The 10,600-nt window shown below is 58.2% G+C and overlaps 1 protein-coding gene across 2 annotated transcripts in view; it reads left to right on the forward strand.

Moving 5' to 3' along the window:
- Positions 1–10,389, forward strand: part of SEZ6L (seizure related 6 homolog like) — a 37,735-nt gene extending 27,346 nt beyond the window's left edge. The window contains exons 4-17 of one of the 2 annotated variants that reach the window (XM_017814467.1): positions 207–399; positions 911–1,096; positions 1,548–1,713; positions 1,844–2,010; positions 2,807–3,001; positions 3,091–3,229; positions 5,297–5,493; positions 6,653–6,847; positions 6,972–7,163; positions 7,398–7,592; positions 7,950–7,982; positions 8,116–8,230; positions 8,463–8,565; positions 8,866–10,389. In XM_017814467.1, the coding sequence (XP_017669956.1) occupies positions 207–399; positions 911–1,096; positions 1,548–1,713; positions 1,844–2,010; positions 2,807–3,001; positions 3,091–3,229; positions 5,297–5,493; positions 6,653–6,847; positions 6,972–7,163; positions 7,398–7,592; positions 7,950–7,982; positions 8,116–8,230; positions 8,463–8,565; positions 8,866–8,895 (2,106 nt within the window). In that variant the 3' untranslated portion in view covers positions 8,896–10,389. The remainder of the gene's footprint in view (positions 1–206; positions 400–910; positions 1,097–1,547; positions 1,714–1,843; positions 2,011–2,806; positions 3,002–3,090; positions 3,230–5,296; positions 5,494–6,652; positions 6,848–6,971; positions 7,164–7,397; positions 7,593–7,949; positions 7,983–8,115; positions 8,231–8,462; positions 8,566–8,865) is intronic. The other variant, XM_017814468.1, reaches the window with a different exon arrangement.
- The last annotated feature ends 211 nt before the right edge of the window (positions 10,390–10,600 follow it).

A 10,600-nucleotide genomic window follows, 5' to 3' on the forward strand; every position in this document is an offset into this window, starting at 1 on the left:
CTGTATGACTCCCCACCACTCCCTCCACTTGGTGGGGTGAGGGATCCTGGGGAGGATTCCCGGTGCACGGAGTGGATGGTGAGCACCGAACAGAGGGAGGGCTGTGCTGATGCAATGCTCTGTGGGCACTGTGTGTCCAGGGCTGGGATGTGAGCCCTCACCTGAAACCCTTCACCCGCAGCTCACAGGTCTCTGCTCCCCCCCAGGTCAAGAGTGTGAACCTGTCTGACGGGGAGGTGCTCTCCATCCGCGGTGTGGATGGCGATGCCCTCGTGGTCCTGGCCAACCAGACCCTGCTGGTGGAAGGCCAGGTGATCCGCAGCCCCACCAACACCATCTCCGTCTACTTCCGCACCTTCCAGGACGAGGTGGTGGGGACCTTCCAGCTCCACTATCAGGGTGAGTGTCTCCCTGATGTGGGTAGGGGTGGGATGGGGGTCAGTCCCATCAGGCTGCAGGGGTGGGAGGATGGTGGGCTCTGCCTGCACAGACCAGTTGGGCTCCTGTTGCACTGCCTGCCCATGCTCAGAGCATGGGTTGGTCAAGAGCAGACAGTTCAACGTGCCCTGATGTCTTCAACTCTGGCAATGGCTGTGCCTTTCACGCCTGCCTTGCCCTGTTTCTGTCCCTGTGCAGCAGCTCTTCCTACACACACTTAGACTGTGAGTCTATTTTTTACCTCGAAGAGCTGTAAAAAATAAATGAGTTCAAGCAAATTATTTTTAAAATAGAAACTGGGTCTGGGCAAGAGCAGTAACAGGTGAGGAAGCAGCAGAGCAGGGGGTTGGCACCTGGCAGCCAGGTCTGTCTGTGACACGTGGGGACATCCAGCACGTCCCTACATTCACCCCCTTGCGGGGTGGTTGGAAGCAGACGAGCCCTAAACTCCAAATGGGTGTGCTTGTTGCAGTGTTTATGCTGAGCTGCAACTTCCCACGGAGACCTGACTTTGGAGACGTCACTGTGATGGATTTGCACTCGGGTGGAATTGCTCACTTTCACTGTCACCTGGGCTACGAGCTGCAGGGTCCCCGGGTGCTGACGTGCATCAACGCGTCCCGGCCGCACTGGAGCAGCCCCGAGCCCATCTGCTCAGGTACGCTGCACACCCTCAGAGCTAAGGAAAACTGGGGTCCACAACCAAAAATGTAGTCCCTTTCTTCGTGCCATGGGTTGAGTGAGGTCCTGGGAGAGAGTGAGAGTGATGCCCAGCTCTGCAACAGCACAGCCCGAGGTACTGCTGTTGGCCAGGCAGTGACTGCAAAATCTATCCCCTCATTAGGCAGGAAAGGAACAGGAAATTATAGATTTTATGTGTAAGTGCAAGTATATATGTGTGAGTATAAATATGTACAGATAGAGCAAAGCCAAACCAGGCAAGAGGTTTGTGCATTAGGGACTGAAGAGAGCTGGGCAGGTGCCAGCGGAGGGGGTCATCCATGGGCTGTGGGAGTACAAATGCCCCCGTCCCCTCTGCCCTGCTCCATTCCCTTTGCCTTGCCCCGTCCCCCTGCCCATACCAGTGTGGCTGTGCTCTGTTCTGACAGCTCCCTGCGGAGGGAAGGTCCACAATGCCACCATCGGCCGTGTCCTGTCACCCAGCTACACTGGGAACCAGTCCAGCAGCATGTACTGCGTGTGGGCCATCGGGGCACCCCCGGGACAGAAGCTGCACCTGCACTTTGAGAAGCTCCTGCTGACCGAGAAGGACAGGTGAGGGTCCAGGAGCCGCCTGGGTTTGGAAGTTCCCAGCTGGTCCCAGCTCCCCTACCTCAGACCTCCTGGGGCTGGGTGGGACACAGGGACTCCTGTCCCACGTAACGTGCCGTGTCCTGCCGTGCAGGATGGTGGTGTACAGCGGGGACACCAACCAGTCTGCTGTGCTCTACGACTCGCTGCGTGCGGAGAGCGTGCCCTTCGAGGGGGTGATCAGCGATGGATCCTCCATCAGGATCGACTTCCTCGCGGAGGAGCCCGCGGCCGCCACGGCTTTCAACATCCGCTTCGAAGGTGCTGTGTCCTCATCGCGGTGCCCCGGGGGCAGTGCCCCGAGGGCTGTGCCCGGCCTCAGCCAGCACACCCGGCCTCGGGGTGCTCGGGTAGTTACACATGGCTGTAGGAAGGGTCTCAGCTGCCGCTGGCACCAGCAGACCTGGTGCTCCCCTGTGCCACTGTCCCTGTGTCGCTGTGGGCACACAGGGTGACCTGAACCTCATGGGTGCTGTAAGAGCTTTGGGGAATATATTTGTCTAGGAAAAAATAGGGAAAGAAACAGTGAAATGGCATTTCCTCCAGCAGGAAAGCTTGTTGGTGAGCTGAGTGTCCATGGGACATGTCTCCTGTGGCAGGGATAGGGCTGTCCTCCCACTTACCCATCTGCCATCCTCCAGATCCATCTCCTTCAGGAACAAGGTGCAGGACCAGCCCTGGCAGCTCACACAGCTTTGCTCCAGTCATTTAGGTGGATCCCACTGGAGGATCATTCCCACGGGAGCCCTGTGCCCCCAGGCAGGCTCAGTAGCACTCAGTAATCCCAGGGTGGATGGCTCAGCACAGTGCCTGGCAGCGCTGTGAGCATGTCCCCACAGGAGTGGGGTTTTGTTAAACCTGCATGGCTCAGGGCAGATAAATTGTTGCTAATCCTAATTGCCTGTAAAACGTGCCATGGAAGAGGCTGTCCATGCTAGTGGGGATGCAGGGGTTGGTTCCTGGCTGGGGACAGTAGCAGAACCTGGGGCTCACCCAGTGAACCCCCAGAGAGGAAAGAAGCTCCATGTCCCTGTGGCTAACAGGACTTCTCTTCCAGCCTTCGAGCGGGGCCATTGCTATGAGCCCTACATCCAGAATGGGAACTTCACCACCTCCGACCCCACCTACAACCTGGGCACCACTGTGGAGTTCACCTGTGACCCCGGGCACTCCCTGGAGCAGGGCCCCGCTGTCATCGAGTGCGTCAACATGCGGGACCCGTACTGGAACGACACGGAGCCGCTGTGCCGAGGTCAGTCCCTGTGTCACGGGCAATAGTGGGCAGTGAGGGTGAACACCCCTGTGACCCCGCTGAGCTCTGATTACCTCTCACTCTCGCAGCCACGTGTGGGGGGGAGCTGACCGCTGTGGCTGGGGTGATCCTGTCCCCCAACTGGCCGGAGCCCTATGCAGAAGGGGAGGACTGCATCTGGAGGATCCATGTGGGTGAGGAGAAGCGACTCTTCCTGGACATCCAGCTGTGAGTAGCCCAGGACCTCAGTATCTGTCTCTGCCCCAACAGAACACAGCCCCCTTTGCTGTAGTATCCCGCTCTTCTTGCCCCAGGGATCTTGCACCATCATGGGATCATTGAATCCCATAATGGTTTGGGTTGGAAGGGGTTTTAATGCTCATTCCTTGTCATGGGCAGGGGCACCTTTCACTAGACCAGGTTGCTCCAAGCCCTGTCCAGTCTGGCCTTGAACATTTCCAGAGATGGGGCAGCCACAGCTTCTCTGGGCAACCTGTGCCAGGACCTCACCACCCTCACAGAGAAGAGCCATGCCATGTTCCTGTTCTCCCACTCAGAGCTTCCCTAATCCCTGTTGATGCACTTGGCACTGTGGGCAGGACTGAGTGCTGCTCCCTGAGTTCAGAGCACTGTTACACCATCCATTGCAGCAGTTTATTGCTCCTTCAATGGCTTTGGAACTTGCCACAGGGAGTGACGACACAGCAGCACGTGGCCATGTGCCACGTGGGGTGACACACAGCACCATCAGGAGCTGGGTTATATGGGGTTAGGAGAACCTGGGGGCATCCATGAGCTGCAAACAGCTGAATCTTTGGGCTGAATGTGAAATACAGGCACTAAGGGAGCGGAGCCCAGCAAGGGGCTCAGCACTGGCTGAGCATGCCGGGATCAGAGGGAACGAGATCTGATGCTGGGGCTGGGAGCCCTTGGCATGGTAATGCTGCCTCTGTAGAGGGAGTCTCCTTTGATGCTATTTTGGGTTTTCAAGAGGAGGATGTGTTTCAAGTAGAGGCTTAGAGTCATAAAGGTTTTAAAGCTTCCCATAAAATCCCAAGTCAGAGCTCCCAGTGCACCTTTCCCAGCTCTGTGGGTGCTTGGGCTGAGCAGAACTGGAGGCCAAGTGATTTGAAATCATCAGACATAAATGTCACTGAGAAAATCGTGTTTGACAGAAAGCAGAGATTTACTACAAATGTCAGCTTGCCATGGGGATTAGCTGGGCTCCTTCCAAGAACATTTCTAATAAATCGTTTGGGTATCAGCTCAGAAATCTCCTGTGGGGCCAGGAGCACCCTGCTGCTTCTCCCCTGGCCTCTCCTGCCCTGGGGAAGGGGAGGATGGGGGTGTTCCTGCCTCAGCCCCTCCCGCACCACCCAGCAGCAAAGCGCTGGTGCCGGCTATGCCCCCACTACTGGTCCTGGCTGTGCTCCCATCGCCGGAGAGCCTTGCTGGGATGCGGACTCGGCAGGACAGCGAGCAGGGAGGGGGGTGTCGGTGCCCACTCTTGGGGCTAATGTGATCCATTCAGCCAGAGAACCCGCCTGGCAGCAGCGCTGGCACCAGAGCCAGGTGTCCCCCGGGACGTGCATCCATCTCCTGCCCTTGGCCTGGCAGCGGGGCGAGAAGGCGAGCCCACCCCATCCTCTTCGGCTCCAAGGCAGCCGCATCCCCGCCGCAGCCGGGGCGGATGGATGGTGCGCCCGGCGCTGCCCGGTGTCCCCAGCAGTCCCCGCCATCCGCGGGCCGCCACTGCGCTCTGCTGGCCGCGGGGACGAGCGCGGCGCCGCCGGGGCCGGCACTTCCACGGGCAGGGATGCGCTGCCCCGGGAGCCACCGGCACCGCCCCGACCTCGACCCCCGGAGCCACACCCGGAGGGCAGAGGGAGCCGTGGGGCTGCGGCCCAAACAGGCGGGGACGGGACAGTGCCACAGAGCTGCCCAGTCTGCCTGAGGAGGAAACAGGGAATGGGATAGGGACAGGGACAGGATTGGGATGTGACAGGTATGGGAACGGGGACAGGTACAGGATGGGGATAGGATGGGAATGGGACAGGGACAGTATATGGACAGGGATGGGGACAAGAGAGGGATGGGGATGGGATAGGAACAGTATATGGACAGGGATGGGGACAAGAGAGGGATGGGGATGGGACAGGACAGGGATAAGCCACAAGGCAAGTTTGCTGCACTGCAGTGCTGGGGCAAGTAGTCACCTCACTGCCCTTTGAGTCCCACACCATTGCATCCTGTTTGGGTTCCTTGCCCTGCTCTCTAACCAAACTCTCCTCTCAGCCTGAACATCACCAACAGCGACATCCTCACCATCTACGACGGGGATGAGCTCACCGCCCGCATCCTGGGGCAGTACGTTGGCAGCAGTGGCCCCCAGAAGCTCTACTCCTCCAGCCCTGACCTCACCATCCAGTTCCACTCAGACCCCGCCGGGCTCATCTTTGGGAAGGGGCAGGGATTCATCATGAACTACGTAGGTACGGAGAGCAGGAGGCTAGTGTGTCCCCTGCCCTTGCCATGAAGGTGGGGATGTGACACACAGCCAGCCCAGGTTGTCCAGGTGCCAAGTCTGGAAGAGGGAAAAACGGCTGTGACACCAGTATTCCACATCCCACCAACCTCCTGCAGAACCCCCAGCCCAGCCGCAGGTCTCTGGGTCAGCCAGTTCTGGGGTGTCCCTGTGTGCCTCCCTCCTCCAGGCTGGCAACAAGGCAGTGGCATTTTTGGTCCCTGTTAGCCTTGGTCTGGCCCAGAAGGAAAGAAATTGCTGGAAATGGGGGTGCAGGATTCCCACACACACCCTGCCAGGCATAAGCTGACGGCAGGGGAGGTCACTGAAGCCAGTCCCTGGGTGGGCTCTTGAGATGGATGTTCCCAGATCCCAGCTCCTTGCTCCAGAGTGGCTCAGAGCACCTGGAGACATCTGTTCCATTGTCCTTTGGGGCAGCCCTGTCTGCCAGACTGGAATGGGGAGTGCCCACGCAGGGGACAAGTACTGGGGAGGGCACTCCTTCCCCATGGCTGCCTGTGGCCTTGCTGGCTGCCTCTCCTCCTCCTGCCTTCCCCTGCCAGACTCCTTCCAAGCGTGTTTTCCTTGCGCTGCTGACAGCCCTGGCTATGACAAAGAGAGCAAACTGCAATGCAGAGCACCTGTGAGGCTGCAGGTCCCTCCTTGGTGCTCTGCAGCACACGGGGTCAGGCTCAGCCGTGGGCACAGGGCTGGGGAGGGCAGGGCACAACTGGGAGAGCGGGGCACAGACCCCTCACCTGAGCAAACCAACCATGGTACCTGCACTGATCCTGCACCTGCAGCCAGAGCTGAGCCTGGTGTTCCCAGGTTGTCCTGACCTCAGCACAGGTACTGCCCCATCTGAGCCCTTTGTCTGCTGGTAGGGTCAGGGCTGGGGAGGTTTCAAAGAGCCCCCATCACCCACTGCTGCCCCTTCCCTGTGCCCAGGGGTTGCCACCTGCAGACCAGCTGCCAGCTGTGGCTGTGCCATTTGTGGACTGTGAGACTGGAGAGCTCTGGGGAGGGACAGGCACTTGGGCCATGAGTCCAGGTGTGCTGGCTCCAAGGAGGGCAGTGCCATGGGGTCTCATTCGGTGAGTGACAGCCAGAATCCCTCCTGGCTGCAGAGGTGTCTCGCAACGACTCCTGCTCTGACCTGCCCGAGATCCAGAACGGCTGGAAAACCACGTCACACACAGAGCTGGTGAGAGGGGCCAAGATCACCTACCAGTGTGACCCAGGCTACGACATCGTGGGGAGTGACACCCTCACCTGCCAGTGGGACCTCAGCTGGAGCAGCGACCCCCCCTTCTGTGAAAAGAGTAAGTGCCCCAGCAAGGTGCTGCTGTCCCGGTCCCACACCCCCGTAATGGTGCTGGTCCTGCTGCCATGCCGGGGCTCCCTGCTCCAAGGGGACCCTGTGCTCAGCCATCCTCTCCTCCCCAGTTATGTACTGCACAGACCCAGGGGAGGTGGAGCACTCGACCCGCCTCATCTCTGACCCAGTGCTGCTGGTGGGCACCACCATCCAGTACACCTGCAACCCTGGCTTCGTGCTGGAGGGCAGCTCCCTGCTCACCTGCTACAGCCGCGAGACTGGGACACCCATCTGGACCTCACGGCTCCCACACTGTGTCTGTAAGTTTGGGTTGTCTCTCCTGCTCTCCTGCAGTTCAGCTCCTCTTTGGGGGTCCCAAGGAGTCCTTCCCTGAAGCTGGGACCTTTCCCAGCAAGGAGGTGGTGCAGAATTTTGAGCTACCTGGAAGCAGGATGGGGTGGGACTTCAGGTACTTCCCACTGCCCTCCAGGGTCCTTTTCTCCCTCAGTAGCCTAAGCCCTGAGCTAACCCTGGATTGTTTCATTCCCTTTCAGCTGAGGAGTCACTGGCCTGTGATAATCCAGGACTGCCAGAAAATGGGTACCAAATTCTTTATAAGCGCCTCTACCTGCCAGGAGAGTCCCTGACCTTCATGTGCTATGAGGGCTTTGAACTCATGGGGGAGGTAACCATCAAATGCATCCTGGGCCAGCCGTCCCACTGGAGCGGACCCCTGCCCATCTGCAAAGGTAACGTGGGGGCCTGGGGGACCTGGGGATAGCTCATGCCTCTGTCTCTAACTTGGGAGAGCCCAGGGACAGCCCTTGGTCTGGCTGCAGACCTTGGCAGGTCTCTGGCTGGGAGCTGAACTCATCTGAGACCTGGAGCTTCTCTGGCTTTGGGCTGAGTGAGCTCTGCTCGACCCAGCCCGCTCAGTCCTGGCCATGTACTTACAGACACCAAAAATTTATTAAAATCTGGGAGTTCAGTGTGGTTTGGGACCAAATGGGGCAGGAGACTCTGAGTCTGGGCTCCCCAGCAGCCAACCACTGCCAGTGCCCAGTCAAACCCAGCTACATACCAGTAATTCTCCATTTCTCTTCCAGTGAACCAAGACAGCTTTGAACACGCTCTGGAAGGTGAGTGATGCGGGTTTGCTGGATGTGCAGGGACCTGAGCCAGGGCCTGGTGGAGCCTGGGAGGAGGGAGAGAGGCAGAAAGGGGATCACATGGTGCCTGCAAATGCCAACATAATAGATCTTGTCCTTTCAGTAGCAGAAGCTGCTGCAGAGACATCGCTTGAAGGTGGAAATATGGCCTTGGCCATATTCATCCCAGTGCTGATCATCTCCCTGCTGCTGGGAGGAGCATACATCTATCTCACAAGGTGAGGAAACAGTTGGGCTGGGGACCATCACAAAGCAGGGGGGACACGGCCAGGGCTGGCTCAGCATCACCGTGCCCTTGCCAGCTGCACACCCTGGGCATGGTCCTCGGGAGTGCTTCGGGGCCCTTGGGGTGCTGGTGGGGGGCTGGGATGGGGAATTGGCAGATGGGGCTGGTCACGTTCTGTTCCGGGGTTGGTCCGTGCAGCCCAGTGACTCCAGCATCTCCCACAGGTGTCGGTACTACTCCAGCCTCCGCCTGCCCCTCATGTACTCCCACCCCTACAGCCAGATCACAGTAGAAACAGAGTTCGACAACCCGATTTATGAGACAGGGGTGAGTCCTTCTGCACCTGTCCTCTTTGGGGACCCTCCTGAGGGGTTTGGCTGGGTGGGCAGCCATGGGATGAGTCCAGCCACACTGCTGTGGGAGTGCTGAGTAGCAGGGCAGGAGTCTGTCTGTGTTGGTCACTCACCAGGAGCTGGGTCGGTGGTGCAGAGGGTGAAGGGTCCTAACTGGGAGGGCATCACTCCCCTGAGGACAAAACAATACCCAGGATCTTTCTTGTTGCCTGGGAATGGGGAGATGATCTTGAAATGCAGCTGCTGCCCTCAACTGGCTTTTCCTTCCTTTCAGGAAACACGAGAATATGAGGTTTCGATATAAGGACAGCGGTAAGAGAGTCTCCGGCTGTGAACTTAATGTGCTCTCATAGAACTTCCTCAGTAACTAATCCAGAGGCCACGTGGAGTTTGGTTGGACCCCCGGACCTGCTGTTGTCTTTCCTTTTGCCTCTTTATTGAAGATTTTACTGTTTTCTTCACTGTATTTATTCTATTTAAACTGCGATAGGTGTGCTGCCAAGCCCTGGGCACAGGCAGCAGCGGGAGCCGGGGCAGAGCTGGGTCCTGGTGAGGCCTGGGGGGCACAGGGGCACCTGCTGTGTCCCCCTCCATGGCAGTGTGTCCCCTGGTACTGCCCACACATGCAGAGGGATTTTTGCGGTTCTGGTGTTGTTAAAAATTAAAGATGTCTCCATTGCAAGAGCCTGCGGTTGATTGCTGGGAGCTGAGGTAGCGCAGGGTCCCCTGCAGGGTTCCCATCCTGCAGCTCCCAGCTCCCCAAGTAGGACCCTCACCCAGGGGCTCGGGTGGCACTGGTGCAGGGATCATCCTTGCTGCAGGGCTCAGGAAAGCTGTCATCCAGGGAGCCAGGACAGCCTGGCACTCATGAGGCACACGCTGCATTCTTGTCCCACTTTGCGTGGGATGTGGAGAGGCAGTGAGCCAGGACTCATAGGGTGATGCTCTGCAGAGAAGCACCAAGCAGTGACCCCCGGCTGCTGGCCCAACAGGGTGGGCAGCCCTGGAAGCTGCCCTGCAGCGAGCCGAGCTCTGCAGCTGGTGCCTCTGCTCATACCAGTTGTTCCTCTCAGCAGCACCTCCAGTCACCCTGCCAGGAACACCCCAACTCAGTAATGGCCTGAGGCCACCCCTTGTCCCCCTGGCAGCATCTCAGGGTAAGCAGGAAGGGTTGGGCTCCCTGTCACCGCTCCTTCCACTGCAGGAGGGTCTGCGGCCGACCCCGGCGTCCAGAGCTGGAGCAGCACATCCCACCCAGCACCTCCCGGATTAGCACCTGGCTGGGTCTCACAGCTGGGCAGGAGATGGAGAGGGGTAGGGAATAAAGATGGAGGTATATTGGGGATGGAAGGCAGATGGGATGCGTGGGGGCTCTGACACAGGAGACCAGCCCGGGGGGAGCAGAACAGCCCCTCAGAGCTGGTCCTGAATCCCAGTTCCACCCTTGGCATGCCCTGTGCTCCTCCATCACCTCTGCCAGAGCCAGGCACTGGCAGGCCCACCATGTCTGCAGGGACACAGACCCCAAAAGGACACCCTGTCCCTGTGCCCCCTATGCCACAGCCCCCAGCCAGCCCCTGGGGAGGGCAGTGAAGCCACCACCACATCCTTGGCTGCCAGTGTCCTTCTTTTGTCCTTGTAGAACAATCACAATCGCGGGAGGCTGGGTCAGCTTGGGGTGGTAGTGCAGCTCTGCAGTGTACAGCTGGGATTTGGGGTTTTTCCTTTAAAAACAACGAATGTGTGTTTGTAATTTGTAAAGGTTAAAAAAAAAAAGAGAAAAAAAAAAGAAAAAAAATGTGCCAAAAATGTACGAAGCATTTCATTTCCCTTCATACATGTCTGTTTTTATAAGAACAATGTGAAAATTGCTGGGATTAAATATTTTTGAACATGATAAAGTAGTTCCGTGGGAAACTCTAGCGTTCAGTATAACCTTGATACCAATTGTTCTGTGTTTTTAAATGTCTGAAATCAGTTTGCAGAGACTCGGGCCACAGGCTGCAGCG

Source organism: Lepidothrix coronata, unplaced genomic scaffold (genome assembly GCF_001604755.1).
Source record: "Lepidothrix coronata isolate B3197 unplaced genomic scaffold, Lepidothrix_coronata-1.0 Scaffold44, whole genome shotgun sequence".
Taxonomy (NCBI): Eukaryota; Metazoa; Chordata; class Aves; order Passeriformes; family Pipridae; genus Lepidothrix; species Lepidothrix coronata.